The following is a 25970-nucleotide window of genomic DNA, read 5'->3' as shown; positions in this document are numbered from 1 at the left end:
ATTTTGCCTTAATGGTATCAGTAGATGGTGCGCTAACAGATTGAAAAGCGTCATATATACGAGATATCAGTTTGTCTGAGGTGGGGCATATTTTATACATCCGTCAAACATGGAAGGTTTAGCATTCCCAAATGTTGGGAGGTGTTTTCTAACATAGTCTCTAATTTGTAGGTATCTGAAAAAGTTACTTCTGGGAAGATTATAAGTTTCCCTCAGCAACTCAAAGGAAGCAAAGGTCCCTTCTATATATAAATCCCCTATGGTACTTATCCCTAACTCTCCCCATCGCTCAAAGGTGTTATCAAGGTTAAAGGGGGCAAAGGAGGGATTCCTGACAACAGGGAGCATGAATGATATTGGTCTAAGATCAAAGTGGACTTTGATTTGCTTCCAGATTCGGACTGTGCTATGTATAATAGGATTGTTACTATAAAGTGACATCTCCAGATGGAGGTGCGTCATCCAGCAAAAACGTAACAGCGCGGAGGTTAGCGGCCCAATAGTAAAATATACAATTTGGGAGAGACAATCCTCCTTCCGTTTTGGATTTACAGAGGTGTTTTTTTACCTATCCTGTGTGTTTTATAATCCCAGATGAAAGGATTGATAATTGAGTCCAGTTGTTTATGAAAGGATTTAGGTATGAATACTGGGATGTTCTAGTATAGGTAGAGCAGTTGTGGGAGGAAGACCATTTTAATGGCATTAATTCTTCCGAGCAGAGAAATTGGGAGAGTTCTCCAAAATTGTATGTTTGCCTGAGTTTTTGCATCAGAGATGGGAAATTCTCTTTAAATACTGAAGAGTATTGTTTGGTAACTACAATTCCTAGGTAGGTACATTTTCTGAAGATAACTTAACTGGAAGATGTTCTATCCAAGAGGTGTTTTGCAACAGTATGGGCATTAATTTGCTCTTGTTCCAATTTATTCTGTATCCCGAGAAGGTACCAAACAAATTAATCACATCAAGAATAGCTGGAATACTAGCTTGGGGTTCTGTTACATAGAGGAGAATGTCATCTGCGTATAGGGAAATCTTATTTGGAGTATCTTTAGTATTATAGCCGTGTATTGCTGCATGAGATCTGATCGCCTGAGCGAGAGGTTCAATAATTAGGGCGAAGAGCATAAGCGACAGCGCACAACCCTGCCTTGTCCCTCTGTAAAGGTTAAATCGGAGCAACAATGATTGGTTAGTGAGTAATCTCGGACAGGGGTTCCTATATAATAGCTGGATCCAATTTATGAACCCATCTCCAATATTACATTTCAGTAGGACCTTGAATAGATAGGACCACTCAACTGTTCAAAGGCCTTTTCGGTGTCAAGAGATATAACGGCAAGGTCCACGTTAGGTAACCTCTGAGAATACATAATGTTGAAGAGGCGCCTGAGATTGAAGAATGAGTTTCTGTTAGGGATAAAGCCGGTCTGGTCCGAATGGACCAATTTGCCAATTAAAGTGATAAGCCTGTTAGCCAGAGTTTTTGCTAAAATCTTTTGGTCTGTATTAAGGAGGGATATTGATCTTTATGACCCTTCCTCTTCTGAATCTTTACCCTTCTTATCTATAACTGTGATGAATGCCTCATCCAAAGTAGATGGGAAAGCTTCGTCCTCATTGGCCTGAACCAAAATTTTGTGCAGGTTGGGAGAGAGCATGTTGCTGAATGTTTTATAGAATTCACCAGGGTATCCATCTGGGCCCGGGGTCTTGCCAGTCTTTAGAGATTTAATTGTTTCTCGAATTTCTTCAAGAGATATTTCCTTATTCAGGAAGTTAGAATCTTCCTGGTTCAGGGCAGGAAGATTACAGTCCTCCAAAATATTTTGCATAATTAAGGGGTTAGAATCCGCTTTAGATGCATATAGAGTCTCATAAAACTGACAGAATCTGTCATTGATGTCTTTGGGGAAGAGAGTAATTCCCCAGATGCAGATCTAACTTTGTGAATTATACGGTCACTCACATTTTTTCTAAGTTGTCTGGCGAGTTATTTGTGTGGTTTGTCACCAAACTCAAAATATCTTTGCTTGACATAGAGAAAATATTTAGCAATTTTAGCTGAGAGAATCTGATTATACTCAAATTTTAAAGAGGTATTTTTTTTATGTTTCTCCATTAATGGATGGCTAGCATTCTCCCTATCCAGTAAGTGAATTTGTCCCTCCAGTTCTACCAATTTCCCTCTGTTTTGCCTACTCCTGGCAGCCTGAAAGGAGATGATACAGCCTCTCAAATAAGCCTTCAGTGTTTCCCACAATAATGCTGGGGAAGTCTTTGTTGTCGTTAGTATCAAAAAAAAATGTAATTTAGTCTTTAAGATGTTCACAGAATGTTGGTTCTGTGAGGAGCTGTGGATTCAACCTCCAGTCCCTCTTGTTTGGTACGATGTCACCCAATCTCAGGGAGAAGGTGAGTAGACTGTGGTCAGAGATTATAATATCATGATACCTCACATTACAGGCATAGGAGAAGGTGAGTGGACTGTGGTCAGAGATTATAATATCATGATACCTCACATTACAGGTATAGGGGAGTCATTTCGCATCAATCAAAAAGTAGTCAATTCGAGTATAAACATTGTGAACATGAGAGTAAAAGGAGTATTCCCTACCCGTAGGGTTAGAGATCCTCCATATGTCAAATAAGTTAGAATTTTTATGTAGGAATTCAAGAATTCGCTTGAATAGGAGGTAGGGGTTCGCTGGGTAGAAGATCTATCCAAATATTGTTCTATCACACAATTAAGGTCCCCTCCAATGACCCGGTTAGTATGGGAGATATCTGGCATCAAAGCAAGGACTCTTTTGAAAAAAGAGGGGTTATCAAGGGGGTTATCTGGGGTTTTCTGACACACTTCCTGTTTCCGGTCACAACTTGCAGACTTGTTTACGTGCTGCTGTGCGTTTTGTTGCCGATCTTACTTTGCTACCTGACTACTTCACAGTTTTTACTTTTTCATTACCGTATATTTTTAGTTTTTCCCTCACTCAACTTTTTTCATTCTACTTTTTCACCCCGGAGGTTTTATCTGGACATGGTTCGTCAGGACTTCAAACAGCCGAAGCTAAGTAACATTAACATGATGCCTTCTAATTGCAGTCGTTGTACTTATAATATACAGGAGAACGATCGCCTTACGGCGAGGATAGCTGTGCTGCAAGCCCAGCTTCAGACGCAATCGTTAGGCAAGGGCAATTTCAGTGTAGGAAAGGATGAAACAGCGTCTGTGCCACCAGTAAGTACAGATAGTAACGTTAGTATAAACCCCCTCGCACGGTCCCCGCAGCCGGACAACTTTCTCATGGCTTCTGGAGGGAAACGCTGTAGGAATGCTCGACCGGTGTCGCTTATTCAGCCGACAGAAACTTTCATCCGGTTCTCCACATTAAGCGAGTCGGAGGCCGAGACTTCTCTGGTCTCTACTCCTCCCGTTATGGGGTCTGAGATGCCGAAGCCTCCCACCATTAGCTCTGACAAATTGAAAACCCTAGTCATTGGCGACTCCATTACCCACAGTATTAGACTAAAAACGAATCATCCAGCGATCATACACTGTTTACCAGGGGGCAAGGCTACCGACGTTAAGGATAATCTAAAGACGGTGCTGGCTAAAGCTAAAACTGGCGAGTGTAGAGTATAGAGATATTGTTATCCATGTCGGCACCAACGATGTTAGGATGAAACAGTCAGAGGTCACCAAGCGCAACATAGCTTCAGCGTGTAAATCAGCTAGAAAGATGTGTCGGCATCGATTAATTGTCTCTGGCCCCCTCCCAGTTAGGGGGAGTGATGAGCTCTACAGCAGAGTCTCACAACTCAATCGCTGGTTGAAAACTGTTTTCTGCCCCTCCCAAAAGATAGAATTTGTAGATAATTGGCCCTCTTTCTGGGACTCACCCACAAACAGGACCAAGCCTGGCCTGTTGAGGAGTGACGGACTCCATCCTAGCTGGAGGGGTGATCTCATCTTATCTATGAACATAGACAGGGCTCTAACTCCTCTAGCTCCACAATGAAATAGGGTGCAGGCCAGGCAGCAGGCTGTTAGCCAGCCTTCCAGCTTAGTGGAGTCTGCCACTAGCACAGTCAGTGTAGTCAGCTCAGCTATCCCCATTGCGACCGTGTATGTGCCTCGATCTAGGTTTGGCAAAATTAAAGATGGCGGTGTTCGCTTTAGCAATCTCACTAGTATAAAGACCTCCTCCATCCCTGCCATTATTGAAAGAGATTGTGATACCTCACATCTCAAAATAGGACTACTTAATGTTAGATCCCTCACTTCAAAGGCAGTTATAGTCAATGAACTAATCACTGATGATAATCTTGATGTGATTGGCCTGACTGAAACATGGCTTAAGCCTGATGAATTTACTGTGTTAAATGAGGCCTCACCCCCTGGTTACACTAGTGACCATATCCCCCACGCATCCCGCAAAGGCGGAGGTGTTGCTAACATTTATGATAGCAAATTTAGGTGGTAAACAACAACGACGTTTTCGTCTTTTGAGCTTCTAGTCATGAAATCTATGCAGCCTACTCAATCACTTTTTATAGCTACTGTTTACAGGCCTCCTGGGCCATATGCAGCGTTCCTCACTGAGTTCCCTGAATTCCTATCGGACCTTGTAGTCATCGCAGATAATGTTCTAATTTTTGGTGACTTTAATATTCACATGGAAAAGTCCACAGACCCACTCCAAAAGGCTTTCGGAGCCATCATCGACTCAGTGGGTTTTGTCCAACATGTCTCTGGACCTACTCACTGCCACAGTCATACTCAGGACTTAGTTTTGTCCCATGGAATAAATGTTGTGAATCTTAATGTTTTTCCTCATAATCCTGGACTATCGGACCACCATTTTATTACGGTCGCAATCGCAACAAATAATCTGCTCAGACCCCAACCAAGAAGCATTAAAAGTTGTGCTATAAATTCTCAGACAACCCAAAGATTCCTTGATGCCCTTCCAGACTCCCTCTGGCTACCCAAGGACGTCAGAGGACAAAAATCAGTTAACCACCTAACCGAGGAACTCAATTTAACCTTGTGCAATACCCTAGATGCAGTTGCACCCCTAAAAACTAAAAACATTTGTCATAAGAAACTAGCTCCCTGGTATACAGAAAATACACGAGCTCTGAAGCAAGCTTCCAGAAAATTGGAACGGAAATTTTGCCACACCAAACTGGAAGTCTTCCGACTAGCTTGGAAAGACAGTACCGTGCAGTATCGAAGAGCCCTCACTGCTGCTCGATCATCCTATTTTTCCAACTTAATTTAGGAAAATAAGAACAATCCAAAATTTATTTTTGATACTGTCGCAAAGTTAACTAAAAAGCAGCTTTCCCCAAGAGAGGATGGCTCTCACTTCAGCAGTGATGAATTCATTAACTTCTTTGAGGAAAAGATCATGATCATTAGAAAGCAAATTACTGACTCCTCTTTAAATCTGCGTATTCCTCCAAAGCTCCGTTGTCCTGAGTCTGCACAACCCTGCCAGGACCTTTGATCAAGGGAGACACTAAAGTGTTTTAGTACTATATCTCTTGAAACAATGATGAAAATAATCATGGCCTCTAAACCTTCAAGCTGCATACTGGACCCTATTCCAACTAAACTACTGAAAGAGCTGCTTTCTGTGATTGGCCTTCCTATGTTGAACATAATAAACGGCTCTCTATCCACCGGATGTGTACCAAACTCACTAAAAGTGGCAGTAATAAAGCCTCTCTTGAAAAAGCCAAATCTTGACCCAGAAATTATAAAAAACTATCGGCCTATATCGAATCTTCCATTCCTCTCAAAAGAAATTGAAAAAGCTGTTGCGCAGCAACTCACTGCCTTCCTGAAGACAAACAATGTACACGAAACGCTTCAGTCTGGTTTTAGACCCCATCATGGCACTGAGACTGCACTTGTGAAGGTGGTAAATGACCTTTTAATGACATCAGACCGAGGTTCTGCGTCTGTCCTCGTGCTCCTAGATCTTAGTGCTGCTTTTGATACCATCGATCACCACATTCTTTTGGAGAGATTGGAAACCCAAATTGGTCTACATGGACAAGTTCTGGCCTGGTTTAGGTCTTATCTGTCAGAAAGATATCAGTTTGTCTCTGTGAATGGTTTGTCCTCTGACAAATCAACTGTACATTTCGGTGTTCCTCAAGGTTCCGTTTTAGGACCACTATTGTTTTCACTATATATTTTACCTCTTGGGGATGTCATTCGAAAACATAATGTTAAATTTCACTGCTATGCGGATGACACACAGCTGTTCATTTCAATGAAACATGGTGAAGCCCCAAAATTGCCCTCGCTAGAAGCCTGTGTCTCAGACATAAGGAAGTGGATGGCTGCAAACGTTCTACTCTTAAACTCGGACAAAACAGAGATGCTTGTTCTAGGTCCCAAGAAACAAAGAGATATTCTGTTGAATCTGACAATTAATCTGGATGGTTGTACAGTCGTCTCAAATAAAACTGTGAAGGACCTCGGCGTTACTCTGGACCCTGATCTCTCTTTTGAAGAACATATCAAGACTGTTTCAAGGACAGCTTTTTTCCATCTACGTAACATTGTAAAAATCAGAAACCTTCTGTCCAAAAATGACGCAGAAAAATGAATCCATGCCTTTGTTACTTCTAGGTTGGACTACTGCAATGCTCTACTTTCCGGCTACCCGGATAAAGCACTAAATAAACTTCAGTTAGTGCTAAATACGGCTGCTAGAATCCTGACTAGAACCAAACAATTTGATCATATTACTCCAGTGCTAGCCTCCCTACACTGGCTTCCTGTTAAGGCAAGGGCTGATTTCAAGGTTTTACTGCTAACCTACAAAGCATTACATGGGCTTGCTCCTACCTATCTTTCCGATTTGGTCCTGCCATACATACCTACACGTACGCTACGGTCACAAGACGCGGGCCTGCTAATTGTTCCTAGAATTTCTAAGCAAATAGCTGGAGGCAGGGCTTTCTCCTATAGAGCTCCATTTTTATGGAATAGTCTGCCTACCCATGTGAGAGACGCAGACTCAGTCTCAACCTTTAAGTCTTTACTGAAGACACATCTCTTCAGTAGGTCCTATGATTAAGTGTAGTCTGGCCCAGGGGTGTGAAGGTGAACGGAAAGGCTGGAGCAACGAACCGCCCTTGCTGTCTCTGCCTGGCCGGTTTCCCCTCTTTCCACTGGGATTCTCTGCCTCTACCCCTATTCCGGGGGCTGAGTCACTGGCTTACTGGTGTTCTTCCATGCCGTCCCTGGGAGGGGTGCGTCACTTGAGTGGGTTGAGTCACTGATGTGGTCTTCCTGTCTGGGTTGGCGCCCCCCCTTGGGCTGTGCCGTGGTGGAGATCTTTGTGGGCTATACTCGGCCTTGTCCCGGGATGGTATGTTGGTGGTTGGAGATATCCCTCCAGTGGTGTGGAGGCTGTGCTTTGGCAAAGTGGGTGGGGTTATATCCTACCTGTTTGGCCCTGTCCAGGGGTTTCATCGGATGGGGCCACAGTGTCTCCTGACCCCTCCTGTCTCAGCCTCCAGTATTTATGCTGCAGTAGTTTATGTGTCGGGGGGCTAAGGTCAGTCTGTCACATCTGGAGTATTTCTCTTGTCTTTTCCGGTGTCCTGTGTGAATTTAAATATGCTCTCTCTAATTCTCTCTCTCTCTTTCTTTCTTTCTCTCTCTCGGAGGACCTGAGCCCTAGGACCATGCCTCAGGACTACCTGGCTTGATGACTCCTTGCTGTCCCCAGTTCACCTGGCCGTGCTGCTGCTCCAGTTCCAACTGTTCTGCCTGCAGCTATGGAACCCTGACCTGTTCGCCGGACGTGCTACCTGTCCCAGACCTGTTGTCCCAGACCTGCTGGAACACTGACCTATTCACCAGACGTGCTACCTGTCCCAGACCTGCTGTTTTCAACTCTAGAGACAGCAGGAGCGGTAGAGATACTGTCAAAGATCGGCTATGAAAATGCCAACTGACACTTACTCTTGTGTTACTGACTTGTTGCACCCTCGACAACTACTATGATTATTATTATTTGACAATGCTGGTCATTTATGAACATTTGAACATCTAGGCCATGTGCTGTTATACTCTCCACCCGGCACAGCCAGAAGAGGACTGGCCACCCCTCATAGCCTGGTTCCTCTCTAGGTTTCTTCCTAGGTTTTGGCCTTTCTAGGGAGTTTTTCCTAGCCACCGTGCTTCTACACCTGCAATGCTTGCTGTTTGGGGTTTTAGGCTGGGTTTCTGTACAGCACTTTGAGATATCAGCTGATGTAAGAAGGGCTATATAAATACATTTGATTTGATTTGATCAATGTTTGGCCCATAGATATTTAGTAGAGTTACAGAAGTAGAGTGGATCTCTCCTATTACGATCACACAACGACCCACTTTATCCGCAATAATGGTTTTATGTAGAAAGGGAATTCCTTTCCGTACCAGAATCACTGTGCCTCTCATCTTGGCAGAGAAGTTAGAGTGATACACTTGCCCCACTCACCTACATTTAAGTCTGCTATGAGAATTGTTTTTCAGATGGGTTTCTTACAAAAATATAATATCAGACGAGAGTGCTTTCAAGTGGGCTAGTACCTTGCGTCTCTTAATTGGTTCATTTAACCTCTCTGGGCCAGTGGGACGCTTGCGTCCCACCCTAATCAACAGCCAGTGGAATCGCGTTGCGCTAAATGCAAAACCTCATAAATGCTATAACTTCAATTTCTCAAACATATGACTATTTTACACCGTTTTATAGATACACCTCTCCTGAATTGAACCACGTTGTCCGATTTCAAAAAGGCTTTACAGCAAAAGCAAAACATTAGATTATGTCAGCAGAGTACCCAGCCAGAAATAATCACACAGCCATTTTCAAAGCAACTAGCATGCATCACAAATACCCAAAACACAGCTAAAAGCAGCACTAACCTTTGACAACCTTCATCAGATGACACTCCTAGGACATCATGTTACACAACACATGCATTTTTTGTTCGATAAAGTTCATATTTATATATAAAAACAGCATTTTACATCGGCGCATGACGTTCAGAAAATATTTTGCCTCCAATTAGCGCTACAATTTACAAAATTACTATTCGAAAACATTGTTAAAATGTAATATTGTCATTCAAAGACTTATAGATTAACATGTCTTGAATGCCATCTCTTTGCCAGATTTAAAAATAACTTTACTGGGAAATCACACTTTGCAATAAACGACGTGGTATGCCCAGAAAAAAAGTCTAGGCTATAAATGTTGGAGCCATCTTGGAACGATCAACCATCAAAAATACTATTGTAAATAATCCCTTACCTTTGATTATCTTTATCAGAAGGCACTTCTAGGAATCCCAGGTTCAAAAAAGTTAATAATTTATGTCCCAATAGTGTTAGCGCGCTCCGAAGGCTAGTGAAAATATACCGTGTGCGTCTGACTTGTCGTCAGGAATGAGCAAAAAATATATATTTAAGTTCGTTCAAACATGTCAAACGTTGTATAACATAAATCTTTAGGGGCTTTTTCAACCAGGGCTTCAATAATATTCCATTGGGACGGTTGCATTGTCTTTCAAAACGTTTCGAAAAGGGAGAGTACTCATGGGCGCCGACGTCACAATGGTAATGGCCCATCCCCTGTGACCAAGATAAACAGGCTCTCTCTCTTTGTAAAGACTGGGGACATCTAGTGGAAGCCATAGGAAGTGCTAAATGATCCACAAGCCCCTGTGTGTTTCAATGGCAAATGTTTGAAGTGATATCCACACATCAGATTTCAGTTTCCTGTCAGGGTTTGTCTCAGGGTTTTGCCTGCCATATGAGTTCTGTTATACTCACAGACACCATTCAAACAGTTTTAGAAACTTTAGGGTGTTTTCTATCCAAAGCCAATAATTATATGCATATTCTAGTTACTGGGCAGGAGTAGTAACCAGATTAAATCGGGTACGTTTTTTTATCCGGCCGTGTCAATACTGCCCCCTAGCCCTAACAGGTTTTAAACCCTTGACATTCCAGGAAGTGAATGGAAGCCCCGCCCTCCTCTCGCTTGTAGTTCCTATGGTGGCCTGCATAACATGTAACTCAATAAAAAGGTAAGAAATTGCACCAAACCATCACAATCAGCATATGTAGGACCTACACCCGAGCAGTATCCATCCATCCCCTCCTTCACCTCTCACTATCCTAGAACTTCTACTAACATATGAACTGAGGAGTTTCCCACAAATAAAGTGTTCAATTAGCATCTAATAAACCTAAACAGAATAAGTTGCAACTTAAACATCTTGCGCACTTAAGCGTCATCTTGGGTCAATCCCTGAGATAAGCAAGATATTGCATCACAAGATTATATTGCTATGCAATGCTGGTCAAAACATAAACCATCAGCAATCGACATAGTACATTTATGTATTGTGGGTGAGGAGATCGGAACAAGGATTTTGCTAAGTTAAACGTACCCCTCCAATCAATAAAAAAAAGATATATACAGTGGGGAGAACAAGTATTCGATACACTGCCGATTTTGCAGGTTTTCCTACTTACAAAGCATGTAGAGGTCTGTCATTTTTATCATAGGTACACTTCAACTGTGAGAGACGGAATCATGCATGACATAAGTATTTGTTGGAAAAAGAATTCCAGGTGAAGCTGCTTGAGAGAATGCCAAGAGTGTGCAAAGCTGTCATCAAGGCTACTTTGAAGAATCTCAAATTAAACTTTTTTGGTTACTACATTATTCCATACGTGTTACTTAATAGCTTTGATGTCTTCACTACTATTCTACACTGTAGAAAATACATGTGGTCGCAGTATTGGAGATAGCTTGGTGAGATTTGACATGCCCCCTGAGCCCACTAAGACACTCTTGAAACCCATTCCAAATGGGATCTACAAATGTGGCTCATGCGCACAGTAACATAGCGCTATAAAAACATCCTTCTTCAGAAAACCACACACAGGTCGAAAAATCCCTGTTAGGGGTATCATCTCATGCAAGACCAAGGGAGTGATCTATCTCATCATCTGTTCATGTGGGAAAGCCTATGTAGGACAAACGAAAAGACAATTAAAACAACGCATAGCTGAACACCACAGCTCAATCAGGTGTAAAAACATTGAATATCCAGTAGCAGCTCACTTTGTTGAAGCTAATCATCCAATCTCCTCCCTCAAAAACATATGCATTGAGCATGTTGCTTTACGAAGGAGAGGAGGAAACATCCAGATCCTACTACAAAGGGAGGCTTACTGGATATCCTGTCTAAAAACCTTGACCCCTAGCGGTCTGAATATTGAGTTTGATCTCAGGCCCTTCTTATGAACAAGTCTCTCTTTTATGAACAAGTCTTATACATTGATATATTCTTTCAACAGTTTATCAGTGTACAACTAATATGTTCCCGCTGTTCATGATGCTTATTATGCATTATGTTTGAACCAAAAGATTACATATAACAAAATACATTAAATGAAATAGGAAACAGTTAAATATGCTAAATTGAATTCAACAATAATGTATGTTGATGCAAATATGATGCACAATATTCAATTATATTTCCATATGATAACAATAGCCTGATATATTCAATATGCCATTAACTATTGTTTTTTTTAACAGTTTCACTCAATTCATTCTAATTAATTTAATAATTGAAACACAGCCCTCTCTATTGTCATTAGTTGCACTAATTGCAATGTTTGTCTACATAACCTGGTTCAAGCATTCATGACATTACCCTGAAGAAGGCACAGTGATGCCAAAACATTGGTGATTTACCCAATAAATTACTGGGAGCTTGTACAGTTGAAGTCAGAAGTTTACATAGTAGAGAGAATTAATTATTTCAGCTTTTATTTCTTTCATCACATTCCCGGTGGGTCAGAAGTTTACATACACTCAATTAGTATTTGGTAGCATTGCCTTTAAATTGTTTAACTCGGGTCAAATATTTCGGGTAGCCTTCCACAAGCTTCCCACAATAAGTTGGGTGTATTTTGGCCCATTCCTCCTGACAGAGCTGGTGTAACTGAGTCAGGTTTGCAGGCCTCCTGCTCACACACACTTTTTCAGTTCTGCCCACAATTTTTCTATGGGATTGAGGTCAGGGCTTTGTGGTGGCCACTCCAATACCTTGACTTTGTTGTCCTTAAGTAATTTTGCCACAACTTTGGAAGTATGCTTGGGGTCATTGTCCAGTTGGAAGATCAATTTGCGACCAAGCTTTAACTTCCTGATTGATGTCTTGAGATGTTGCTTCAATATATCCACATCATTTTCCGTCCTCATAACGCCATCTATTTTGTGAAGTGCACCAGTCCCTCCTGCAGCAAAGCACCCACACAACATGATGCTGCCACCCCTGTGCTTCACGGTTGGGATGGTGTTCTTCGGCTTGCAAGCGATGGTCATTATGTCCAAACAGTTCTATTTTTGTTTGATCAGACCAGAGGACATTTCTCCAAAAAGTACGAATTTTGTCCCCATGTGCAGTTGCAAACCGTAGTCAGGCTTTTATTATGGCGGTTTTGGAGTACTGGCTTCTTCCTTGCTGAGCGGCCTATCAGGTTATGATGATATAGGACTCGTTTTACTGTGGATATAGATATTTTGGACCTGTTTCCTCAAACATCTTCAAAAGGTCCTTTGTTGTTGTTCTGGGATTGATTTGCACTTTTCGCACCAAAGTACGTTCATCTCTAGGAGACAGAATGCGCCTCAATCCTGATCGGTATGACGGCTGCGTGGTCCCATGGTGTTTATACTTGCTCACTTGCTTACTATTGTTTGGAAAGATGAACGTGGTAACTTCAGGCTTTTGGAAATTGCTCCCAAGGATGAACCAGACTTGTGGAGGTCTTGGCTGATTTCTTTTGATTTTCCAATGATGTCAAGCAAAGAGGCACTGAGTTTGAAGGTAGGCCTTGAAATACATCCACAGGTACACCTCCAATTGACTCAAACAATGTCAATTAGCCTATCAGAAGCTTCTAAAGCCATGACATTATTTTCTGGAATTTTCCAAGCTGTTTAAAGGCACAATCAACTTAGTGTCCGTAAACTTCTGACTCACTGGAAATGTGATACAGTGAATTATAAGTGAAATAATCTGCCTGTAAACAATTGTTGGAAAAATGACTTGTGTCATGCACAAAGTAGATGTCCTAACTGACTTGCCAAAACTATAGCTTGTTAACAAGAAATGTGTGGAGTGGTTGAAAAACGAGTTGTAATTAGTCCAACCTAAGTGTATGTAAACGTCTGACTTCAACTGTATTAATCCCGAAATAACATGCAAAACAGGCAACGTTTTTTTGCTAAAAATGTGCGGCTCAAAACAGGTGGGTCTCTTTCATCATTTTAACCTGACTTTGTTGACTTACTGTGTGAGGTGAAGAAACAATGAGTGAGAAGCTCAGTTTATTGGTGGTGGTGAGTTATTAAGACAATCAGACATCCTACATTTGAGTGCAGCAGGCCATTTAGCCGATTTCTATGAATGCTCAGATTTGCACGCGCCGTTAACATTATGACGACAGAGAAAGCAGACACATGCTCATTGTTCACATGGAGCCTCCGAACAAAATACAATAAAAAAAAATAAAAAATCCTAAATGACGGTATGAATGAAATAAACCAAAACGTGTTTCTCACAAGTGTAACAGGTTGGGAACTCTGCAAACAACCTTTCAATTCTGAGAATGAGAAACTGTACAGACCAAATTAACCCATGCACGGAAATGAATGTAACCAAAGGAAAGGGATTGACAGTAAATCTACTGCTGGTGACATATGTAATGGGGACTTGATACAACTAAACAATTCAAGGGAAAACAGTTAACACAATAAAAAAATGAAGCGCAAGAATTGGCGGGAGACAGCTCAGCACATTCTGGATAGAGATGCGCCAATATCTTCGTCACACCCCCCTCCCCTACTTCTTGTCTCAACATTTCAAATGATATCTAAGACACATTACCTTCACACATATTTTAGATGTATTGCTTTTCACTGACATGCAGCACCTCAATAATCAGCTAGGCCTATTGCCATGCCTCCAATTACTTCATTAGAAAGGTGATTTCTTTCAATCCCCCTGCACTCCGCACCCCATACTCAAAACATCTTCCTGCAGCTATGGATATATATACAGTATGTGGAGATAAGTGGGTAAGATACATCCTGGGTTGGTCTCGTGACAGTGGTAGTCTAATGAGCTAATCATCAGTATAACATTAACAATTAATTATTCTTATCAAATCGGTCAGATGAATAATTTCAGACAAGGAGAGAAGACGTGTTATCGCGGCGCTGTTTAGTGATAGGAGGGAGCGGTACCTCTCCTCCCCGTGACGTAACAGTCCAGTCCGGGGTAGCGATGGTCTACGGTCAGGTCTTATCACTAAGCAGTTAGTTGTGCATCGAACAACCAACGAACGAGCTCTGGTAACTATACCGCGCAGCTTCACGGTTTCTTCGCGGAAGAAGCCTCCCTCCCTGCCTCGCTTTGCGTATACCATGCGCGTATTATTCCACTCTTAGTTCGCTATCTTTAGTCCGAGTCCGACATATCATCAGCGAACAGTTTTACAGCTTGAAGAAGAGAGAACGTTGTTGGGACAGGCTGAATTGAAGGAGCGGGCGGAAAAGATCGGAGAGAGAGGAGAGAGGTCACCGTGCCCTGTCTATTTCGCTCACACCACGCCATGAATATGCAGCGTATATCCGAGGTGGTGCTGCTGGTGGCCGGGTTTGCTTTGGGGCTCTGTGCCTGTCACACCGTGAAAGGTAGGTGAAGGGGAACTTGGCGCTGCCTACCCCAACCGTCCTGCGTGGTGCGCTCTCACTCTGCAATGTGCTTCTTGTAGAAGAGGTGGCGATGGGAGGGAGCATCGGAGGAGAGGGTCCATATCGGAGCATTTTCACCACTAATGTGGGCTGATCGCGCTGTGATTCTATTCATTTAGAACCTCTGATATGATATGGTTATAAGGCTGTCATTTGTAGAGCTTCCGGGGCTCGGGGTGGATTTGTTGATTGTAGTGAGGCTGGCGGAGGAGTGAGTCTATTTCCGAGCAGAGGTGCCTCTGGGACAGGAGGAGTGATGCCGTTGCGTTGAGTGTAACAATGTGTCCAAGTTTTCACTGTGACATAGGTCTATTAATATAGTCTCTCGCCATGTGATAGACATATTTTAGCCTGCCTTCTCTAATCTACCAAGACAGATCTTAGGTTTTTTAAGAGATATGAGGTGGTAAGATTAATAGATACTAGTCTGATATCTTATTGATGAGGACTATTTAGGCCATATGGTGTCATGATGCTGATATAAATATGAGTAGGGATCTACTTATCAGATATTGATATGATGATGCTGCCAATGCTGCTGATGGTGATGATGCTGATGGTGATGATTATGATGCTTATTATTATTATTAGCCGTTTCATTTTAGTTATCAGCCATAGCATTATCATCACAGGCCTTTTAGGCTAATGCTGTTATTGCAGAATTATGATTTATTGATATCGTTAATGGATGTTATTGGGGACCGCACTCCCTTGGTGGGAATAAATATATCAGTGTTACCACACATAGGAGACTAACTGCTCTCGAGCTGCTCACGAGCAACTCCGGTGCCACATGTGAACTGGTTGATCTGGCACCAGGTACACGTAATATACTCCCCGTAGACTAGGGCTACTGTTGCACCTGTCACTTTGTCTGGCAGCAGTGGCAGTTGCCGGATGCATGATTAGGTGTTGCTCGGTGCCTGTCCCTGTGCGTCGGATAGAATGCAGCCTTTGCGTCTGGCTTCTCGTGCGCCCAATAGGCCTATTTTCTCTCTATATGTTAGTAGCCCAGTAGTATAGAAACATATGATAATAACCAATGGCCTGATTAGGGAGTCCAAGCTTGTGCTTCACCTGCATTTTCATTTGAATATGATTATAGACGGACCCTGAGCAGAGCTCAAACCAACGGCCAACAGTGAGAGAGAGAGCGAGTGACAGGGAATGCGCTGTCAATGGTGCTGATTTGCAATAAATGACTGAGCGTGTTTTAATGCGGTGTCCGTGGTGCTGAAGTTACCAATACATGTGTTTGTTGGTGTTTGTTTGCAACTGGATACATGGTCTGTCCTCAACTCCACCCACAAATGTGTAGACTTTGTTCATCTGGAGATTGCATGGTAGTAGCTCAGGACTCTGGGGCTTTTCGAGCGTGCTCGGCTGCGAAGTAAGAAGTAAACAAATTACCGCCCAGTCACTGGGGGTGGAAACGCCGGCACTCCACGGTTCTAATTGAGTCCCCAGGGCCGCAACGCAGCTCTAAATTCGGGAGAAAATGAGAGCCCATTGTTCAATTTACAGTTTGTGCTGTTATCCTGGCCCACAAGCCGCATTTTGAAATTGCATCTTTAAGTCCGTGTAAAAGCGAGAGAAACACGCGTGTGAGACATACAGTAACATTCTGAAAAATGTCATTGTTTTCTTCTGTCTTGCCTTCCGTTAAAATTCAACAGTTAAACGGTGCTACTATGACATTTAAGTAACTAGAGAAAACTCTGGAATTGGTTGTTCTCCACGAAATCTTAGAGGTGCGCTCTTCCACTGTCATTTTCCGTTTAGCCACCGTTTCATTGCAAGAACCGTGAACGAATGATCAACTTCCTTTAATTAATCAAAGTCACCCTCAAGGCACCAGCTCAAAATCTAGAGGTGTGTGTTTGTGTGTGTTTGCCCGGACCGTAAGTATGTGTGTTGGCCCATGTTGACAGCAGCTAAGTACGCAAAACTGCAAAGTGGCGAAGCTATTTACAAAGGCATTCACGGTTGCACAGCACGCTGTGGCTTAAACGAACCCACCATGTCTCACGGTCAGCTGCGTGGTGGGGAGATTTTTTTTTCGGTTGAGTAGAAAGCAGTGCATTTTTTTGTTGTTGCCAGAGCTGCCCAGAGCTGCGATTTGGTGTAATTCCAAGCAATATGAACTCTGAATTTAGATAGCTCATTACCAGCAGTATGTGTATTTTAATTTACCCTCAGTGTCTGTTTCCATGGAGGAACCTTTTGCAGCTTTATATATGTATTTTTTGCCTGCTGCAGGAGTATTTGGGCTGTTGTTGTTAGATGAATGTATATGTGAAAATGAGGTACAGAATGCAGAAATGTATTCTTCAGTGCACAGGGTTTAAAGAAATCAAAGTAAAGAGAGTTATGATTAACAGAAACGTCCACCTTCATTATAAAATAATGTATTATTTCAATATAGGCTATGCTTCCGCTTTAGAACACCTAACCTATAAACTGATTATACCAAACGTTAGGAACAAATTCGTAATATTGTGTTGCAATTTGAACAGCCTCAATTTGTCAGCGTGTTTTCTTTCCTCAGTGTACATTGTTCATTCAATAATATTATTTTGTGTGTGTGTTTGATAGAATAAGCAGAAGAGCGAAAGGAAAGAGGACCCCATCAGCCAATAAAAAAAGGCGTGACAAAAACAAGCGGTAGATTTATGTCCTCCTTTTGAGAGAGGAAGTGCATTATGGGAGCGCTCTATAAATCGCTGGCCGGGCCAGACAGTGACACAGGAGGCAGCACAAATCCTGCCTGACGTGCTGCGACTGGAAAACCATGGTTCAACATGGAGGAGGACATGCTGTTACCTCACTGATCTCAGTACAGCCTTGCTGGTCTCTCCTATTTTTAGATCTGGCTCAAAAACCAAGGCTCAGTGTAGAGGAGTGCAGTAGATCCTAGATCAGCAATATCTTTCATTTTAGATCAGGCTCAGCATGGAGTAGAGTTAATTCACTGATCTCAAATCAGTGCTCTTATATCAGATTATGGCAAATTATGGAGGAGGAGTGCTACCTCATTGATCTCAGATCTGCTTTATCTGCCTTACTTCAGATCAGGGTTTTGCTAATAGAGTAGTGTTACTTCAGTGATCTCAAATCAGCGTATTATTCTTGTACAGACCAATGTTTAGCGACCAACTCAGTGGCCTTGTTGTTAGAGAGTCTGTCCAGAGATGGCAAGGTTGGGAGTTTTATCCCCTGCTGAGTCATAGCAAATACTGTAAAAATGGGACCCAATGCATCTCTGCTTGACACTCAGTATTAAGGAGATAGATTAGGGTTAAGGCCCTGCGATAGACTAGTGTCCTGTCCAGGGGGTGTACTTGTACTGACTCACGCTACAGAAACAGGAGAGAGGCAACCTCCAGGCTACTTAATTACTTTAGTGAAGGAGTTCAGAGCAGAATACTATTATCCTAATGATCTCACAAGAGATATAGCTCAGACTCTGGGTCCTTGTTCCAATATCCACTCCAACACTCCACTGAGATATGCTATTGTGCAAATGTGAACATATGTGGAGTATATCACCGTTTAATTTAGAAGAATACAAAAGGTTACAGGTGTATGTATTACGGTGAGCTTATAGCCTGTGGCAATAGTACCTCTGAACCACAGAACAACCGGTTTGCTTTTCAAGGTCTCACTAAATCCTCCCTCGCTCCCTCCCTCTCTCCCTGCCTCCCTCTTTCTTCAAACATTGCTCATCGCTGTGGTTATGTCTTCATGGTCTCTTGTCTCTTGCACTCCTTTCTAGTTTTGCAGGAGGTGAACTGTGTGTGTGTGTGTGTGTGTGTTATATTTGGAGATAAGCCTCTACTAATCACAGTGGGCAGGTGAGCTCTCTTGCTCCCCTCCTCTCCCTCTGTGGGGCTATGGCTAACCATACTTAGCACTAGACACTTAACAAAGAGCTGCAGTTAGTTTCAGAATGGTTGACTACGAATAAGTTAGTCTTAGATATTTCAAAACTAAAAACATTGTATTTGGGACAAATCATTCACTAAACCCTGAACCTCATTTAAATCTTGTAATAAATAAGGTGGAAATTCAGCAAGTTGTGGTGACTAAACTGCTTGGAGTAAACCTGGATTGTAAACTGTCTTGGTCAAAACATATTGATACAACAGTAGCTAAGATGTGGAAAAGTCTGTCCATGATAAAGCGCTGCTCTACCTTCTTAACAACACTATCAACAAGGCAGGTCCTACAGGCCCTAGTTTCTACCTTCTTAACAACACTATCAACAAGGCAGGTCCTACAGGCCCTAGTTTCTACCTTCTTAACAACACTATCAACAAGGCAGGTCCTACAGGCCCTAGTTTCTACCTTCTTAACAACACTATCAACAAGGCAGGTCCTACAGGCCCTAGTTTCTACCTTCTTAACAACACTATCAACAAGGCAGGTCCTACAGGCCCTAGTTTTGTTGCACCTTGACTACTGTTCAGTCGTGTGGTCAGGTGCCACAAAGAGGGACCTTGAAAAATGACAATTGGCTCAGAACAGGGCAGCACAGCTGGCCCTTAAATATACATGGAGAGCTCACATGAATAATATGTATGTACATCTATAATGTCTCAAAGTGAAGGAGAGATTGACTTCATCACTACTTGTTTTTGTAAGAAATGTTGACAATCTGAATGTACCAAGCTGTCTGTTTAAACTACTAGTACACAGCTCAGACACCCATGCATACCCCACAAGACATGTCACCAAAGGTCTCTTCACAGTCCCCAAGTCCAGAACAGACTATGGGAGGCGTACAGTACTACATAGAGCCATGACTACATGAAACTCTATTCCACAGCGGATAACTGATGCAAGCCGTAGAATCAGATAAAAAAACCGGATCAAAATACATCTTATGGAACAGCGGGGACTGTGAAGAGACACACACAGGCACAGACACACACACACATGATAAGACACTCTACACACGTGTACATGTGGATTTTGTATTGTAGATACGTGATAGTAGAGTAGTGGCCTGAGGCCACACACTGAATGTGTTGTGAAAAGTGTTATGTAATGTATTGTAAGATTTTGAATTGTATATAACTGCTGTTGCGGGACCCCAGGAAGACTAGCTGCTGACTAGGCAAGAAATAAAGGGGTTCCTTAATAAATACAAATACAAATACTAGACTGGACACTCTCTGAGGCCCAATGATTTACTCTCTGAGGTGTGAAGCAGGGGGAGTGGATAAAACACCAGAGGCTTTTATAGAATTAAGACAGAACGTCCTGTGTCTATGAGAGTGCTCCCTGAGGAGAAGAGAGGAGAGGAGAGGAGAGAAGAGGAGAGGAGAGGAAAGATTGTTTAGCGAGGGAAAGGAATAACACAAGCAATTAGAGACAGATAGAGAAAAGTAGACCCGCTCCCTCACCCCAGTGTTCCCCTCACCTTTTAACAGCAGCAGCAGGAGACATCCAACACCTCACAAACCCATTACAACCCACTGTCTCCAGCGTGTATGTGTGTGTGTGTGTGTGTGTGTGCGTGTGTGCGTGTGTGCGACTGTGACTGCGTGTGTGAGATAGAGAGAGCGATTAAGAGTGTGTGTGTGTGTGTGTTTTGTTTGTTTTTCACACAACAGTAAAACAGAACAGAAGCTTTTAGATAGAGGCTGTTGGCGAGACTCTTCCCTGACACTTCAGCCAACTGTCTGGACATGCCCTTACACACACTCCCAGTCCGGAGTGCTAACCACCATCCTCCACTTCTGCCTTGTTCTCTTCCTCGCTCTCCTTTTCTCCAATCAATTGCTTCCGCACCAATCTCACCAGCTCCCCCTCTCCATTTGTCAAAGTTGACACACTCAGATCTCTCGCTCGCTCACACGCACTCTCTCTCTCTCTGATGAGCAGAGAGGAGCTGTGTTGATAGTGTGTGACCTGTTCCTCTCCACCAGCTGAGTCTAGCTGACCTCAGAGGAAATGAACAGAAGGAGACATGGAGAGAATGTCATCTCCCATGTGGCACATATCAATTCCATGTCTAATTGAAATGTGACTCATGAGTCACACACACATGCGCGCGCACACACACACACACACACACACACACACACACACACACACACACACACACACACACACACACACACACACACACACACACACACACACTCAAACATTGATCTGTCAGGCTCCTCAGGTGACAAAACACACAGTCTCAACCCTAAACACACTTTCAACCTCACACATCGTACGTCTAAGTCCTTTATAGGATAAGCAAAAGAAAAAGTAATCATTAGGGTTGCAGACCCCACACCTCTCCTCAGCTGTGTCAGAGGAACCCCCCCACCTCTCCTCAGCTGTGTCAGAGAACCCCCCCTCTCCTCAGTAGAGATGTGTCAGAGAACCCCCCCTCCTCAGTAGAGATGTGTCAGAGGAACCCCCCCTCTCCTCAGTAGAGATGTGTCAGAGAACCCCCCCTCTCCTCAGTACAGATAAGTCAGAGAACCCCCCCCTCTCCTCAGTAGAGATGTGTCAGAGAACCCCCCCCCCCCCTCCTCAGTAGAGCTGTGTCAGAGAACCCCCCCACCTCTCCTCAGTAGAGATGTGTCAGAGAACCCCCCCACCTCTCCTCAGTAGAGATGTGTCAGAGAACCCCCCCTCCTCAGTAGAGATGTGTCAGAGAACCCCCCACCTCTCCTCAGTAGAGATGTGTCAGAGAACCCCCCCCCCTCCTCAGTAGAGATGTGTCAGAGAACCCCCCACCTCTCCTCAGTAGAGATGTGTCAGAGAACCCCCCCCCCCTCCTCAGTAGAGATGTGTCAGAGAACCCCCCTCTCCTCAGTACAGATGTGTCAGAGAACCCCCCCCTCTGCTCAGTACAGATGTGTCAGAGAACCCCCCCCTCTCCTCAGTAGAGATGTGTCAGAGAACCCCCCCCCTCCTCAGTAGAGCTGTGTCAGAGAACCCCCCCTCCTCGGTAGAGATGTGTCAGAGAACCCCCCCTCTCCTCAGTGGAGATGTGTCAGAGAACCCCCCCCTCTCCTCAGTAGAGCTGTGTCAGAGAACCCCCCTCTCCTCAGTAGAGATGTGTCAGAGACCCCCCCCCTCTCCTCAGTAGAGCTGTGTCAGAGAACCCCCGACCTCTCCTCAGTAGAGATGTGTCAGAGAACCCCCCCCTCTCCTCAGTAGAGATGTGTCAGAGAACCCTCACCTCTCCTCAGTAGAGATGTGTCAGAGAACCCCCACCTCTCCTCAGTAGAGATGTGTCAGAGAACCCCACCTCTCCTCAGCAGAGATGTCTCAGAGAACCCCCCCCTCTCCTCAGTAGAGATGTGTCAGAGAACCCCCCCCCTCCTCCTCAGTAGAGCTGTGTCACAGAACCCACCCCTCCTCAGTAGAGATGTGTCAGAGACCCCCCCCTCCTCAGTAGAGATGTGTCAGAGACCCCCCCACCTCTCCTCAGTAGAGATGTCTCAGAGAACCCCCCCTCTCCTCAGTAGAGATGTGTCAGAGAACCCCCCCCTCCTCAGTAGAGCTGTGTCAGAGAACCCCCCCCTCCTCAGTAGAGATGTGTCAGAGACCCCCCCTCCTCAGTAGAGATGTGTCAGAGACCCCCCCACCTCTCCTCAGTAGAGATGTGTCAGAGAACCCCCCCCTCTCCTCAGTAGAGATGTGTCAGAGAACCCCCCCCTCCTCAGTAGATATGTGTCAGAGAACCCCCCCCTCCTCAGTAGAGCTGTGTCAGAGAACCCCCCCTCTCCTCAGTAGAGCTGTATCAGAGAACCCCCCCTCTCCTCAGTAGAGATGTCTCAGAGACCCCCCCCTCCTCAGTAGAGATGTGTCAGAGAACCCCCCCCTCTCCTCAGTAGAGATGTGTCAGAGAACCCCCCCTCTCCTCAGTAGAGATGTGTCAGAGAACCCCCCCTCTCCTCAGTAGAGATGTGTCAGAGAACCCCCCCTCCTCAGTAGAGATGTGTCAGAGAACCCCCCCTCAGTAGAGCTGTATCAGAGCACCCTCCCTCTCCTCAGTAGAGATGTGTCAGAGAACCCCCCCTCAGTAGAGCTGTATCAGAGCACCCTCCCTCTCCTCAGTAGAGATGTGTCAGAGAACCCCCCCCCTCTCCTCAGTAGAGCTGTATCAGAGAACCCCCCCTCAGTAGAGCTGTGTCAGAGACCCCCCCCTCCTCAGTAGAGATGTGTCAGAGAACCCCCCCCCCCTCCTCAGTAGAGATGTCTCAGAAAACCCCCCCCTCCTCAGTAGAGATGTGTCAGAGACCCCCCCCTCTCCTCAGTAGAGATGTGTCAGAGAACCCCCCCCCCTCCTCAGTAGAGATGTCTCAGAGACCCCCCCTCTCCTCAGTAGAGATGTGTCAGAGAACCCCCCCTCTCCTCAGTAGAGCTGTATCAGAGAACCCCCCCCCCCCCCTCAGTAGAGCTGTATCAGAGAACCCCCCCTCAGTAGAGCTGTATCAGAGAACCCCCCCCCCCCCCTCAGTAGAGCTGTATCAGAGAACCCCCCCCCCCCTCAGTAGAGCTGTATCAGAGAACCCCCCCCCCCCCCCTCAGTAGAGCTGTATCAGAGACCCCCCCCCCCCATTAGGACACTAGAGAAAGCCGTCTCTCTTACATACTGAACACACTCTGCTTGTGACGGTCATCCATCACTGTAACCTGTGATGGCTGTGATGTGCTGTTGGATCCCTGGTGCACTTCTGTATGTCAGACCCTTCCCTGACACCGTGTCCTATTTAAATACCAAATTTTCCTATACTACATTAGAGAAGACACAAAGGCCCCAATACAACAACCATGAATACATACAATGAAATGTGATCTCAAAGTTAATTAATATGAACACTATCTTCTCCCCCTCCTCTTACATGATCCTTAACACCTCATTATTGTTATCCAAAATTTTATTTGTGAAAACTCGCTGTCCACCAGGGCCCCAGACCACCAGGCCACCAGAGAAATAGGGCACCAGGGCCCCAGACCACCAGGCCACCAGGGCACTAGGCCACCAGGGCCCAAGACCACAAGGCCACCAGGGCACCAGGCCACCAGGGCACCAGGCCACCAAAGCACCAGGGCAGCGACACCAGAGAGGAGATATGAGGGAGAACATTTTTTTGGAAAATTACTCTATGGTGACATTTTCCTCCCACCACTCCAATGATGTCACCATGTGTGTGTGTGTGTGTGTGTGTGTGTGTGTGTGTGTGTGTGTGTGTGTGTGTGTGTGTGTATGTGTGAGCAGTGCGTCTGCCAACTCTTGCTCTCTCTGTAAGTGAATAACATATGGGATGACAACTGTTGCCTTCATGGGGAAATAGACAGATTCATTTAAATGAAGCTCAGACAGGAGAACAGACAAGCTAGTGATGAGAGCTTAACACCATCATCACAGTACCAGAGCACAGGTATAGTGTGTGTTTTGGCATGGATGGGGGATTTGGGAAATAGAACTGTAAAATAGTCATTCTTTCTTAACCAATGTGTAATCCCTGTAGTTTAGGACCACCTGTGGATGTTCACTAACAATTATCAGAATAGAATCCTGTCCAACACACAAATTCATTTGATATTGAAATAAAATATGTTTGCGTTAGGTGTGTGTATAGATCTCTTGTCTTCATATATTTATTGTACAGATAGATATTTACACACATACAGATAGATATGAAATTGCCACCACACACACACGCGCGCGTACTTGCACACACACACAGGTAGTTTATGGTGGCATCAGTTAGGAGAGTGTGAGGGGAACAGATGGGGCCAGTCTTTGTAGAAGGCATGCTACGGATGCTGCAGTTTTATTTTTCTTCCTCTAAAGTGGGTTAGTGACACACACGTGCACATACACACACTCACACACACACACACACACACACACACACACACACACACACACACACACACACACACTCACACTCACACTCACACTCACACTCACACACACACACCGCTCCTTTCCTCCTTGTCAAGGTCTACATCATTTCCCTGTGTTGGTAGCCCAAGCCTGGTAATTATGTGTCCTCTAACACCTGTGTGTATGTGTGTGTGTGTGTTGGGTCATAAGTAATTCTTGCGTGCCTGGAGTCTATGATGCAGAGGGAATTCAAAGGTTAATTCAGATGTTTCTGTGATATTGCTGTGGTGAACTACCAATAGAAGCAAAATGGCTATAATTTAATTTGGTGATTCAACTACTGTAGTATAGCAATGTTGCGATGACCTAAACATGTCTTCCTGCTATGGATTTAGTGTTTTTTAAACCTACACTGTTGTCATCATCACCTTCGTCCTGTCCCATGAGCTACTAGTAAGATCTGGGTCACTGTGTGATGTAGCGCCTCCCACCAGTCTACTCTGCTGTGTACCTGCCCCTTGCACTGGTCTCCTGTTTTACACTGACCATCTCTCTCTCTCTCTCTCTCTCTCTCTCTCTCTCTCTCTCTCTCTCTCTCTCTCTCTCTCTCACACACACAATCTCTTTCTCCTTCCTCTCTCTCTCTCTTTCTCTTTTTCTCACCATCTCTTTTTCCTTCGTCTCTCTCACTCTCTCCCTCATCTCTCTTACTCTTTCTCTCTGTCTCTCTCTCTGTCTCTCGTTGTTTTCCTCTTCCTCTCTTTGTCTTTTCCGTTCACTCTCTCCCTCTCTTCTTCTTAATCCCTCTCTCCCTCCCCCTGGGTCTCCCAACAGACTTCAGCCTACAACATTATTAGTGCTTCTCTAATTACTTTGCCTGGTCTCTATTCTCTATTCTCTCCTCATGATATCTATCTAGTCTCTCCCTCATGATATCTATCTAGTCTCTCTCTAACTCTATATGCAATCACCATCACTCAACTCCCCCTCACACAGTCCCCCACCTAGACCCCCTCACACAGTCCCCCTTCTCTAAAATCCCCCTCACACAGTCCCCCCCACCTAGTCCCCCTCACACAGTCCCCCTTCTCTAAAATCCCCCTCACACAGTCCCCCCCACCTAGTCCCCCTCACAACTCACACAGTCCACCCTCACTCAACTCCCCCTCACACAGTCCCCCTTCTCTAAAAGCCCCCTCACACAGTCCCCCACCTAGTCCCCCTCACACAGTCCCCCTTCTCTAAAATCC

General features: G+C 44.4%; 1 protein-coding gene across 1 annotated transcript in view; it reads left to right on the top strand.

Moving 5' to 3' along the window:
* Nucleotides 1-14285: 14285 nt before the first annotated feature.
* Nucleotides 14286-25970, top strand: part of LOC115206534 (calsyntenin-2) — a 426005-nt gene continuing 414320 nt past the window's right edge. Inside the window, exon 1 of the mRNA XM_029773639.1 lies at nt 14286-14807. Coding sequence (XP_029629499.1) covers nt 14726-14807 — 82 coding nt within the window. The 5' untranslated portion in view covers nt 14286-14725. The remainder of the gene's footprint in view (nt 14808-25970) is intronic.

The sequence above is a fragment of the Salmo trutta genome, chromosome 13, assembly GCF_901001165.1.
Source record: "Salmo trutta chromosome 13, fSalTru1.1, whole genome shotgun sequence".
Taxonomy (NCBI): Eukaryota; Metazoa; Chordata; class Actinopteri; order Salmoniformes; family Salmonidae; genus Salmo; species Salmo trutta.
This window is presented reverse-complemented; position numbering and strand designations above follow the sequence as displayed.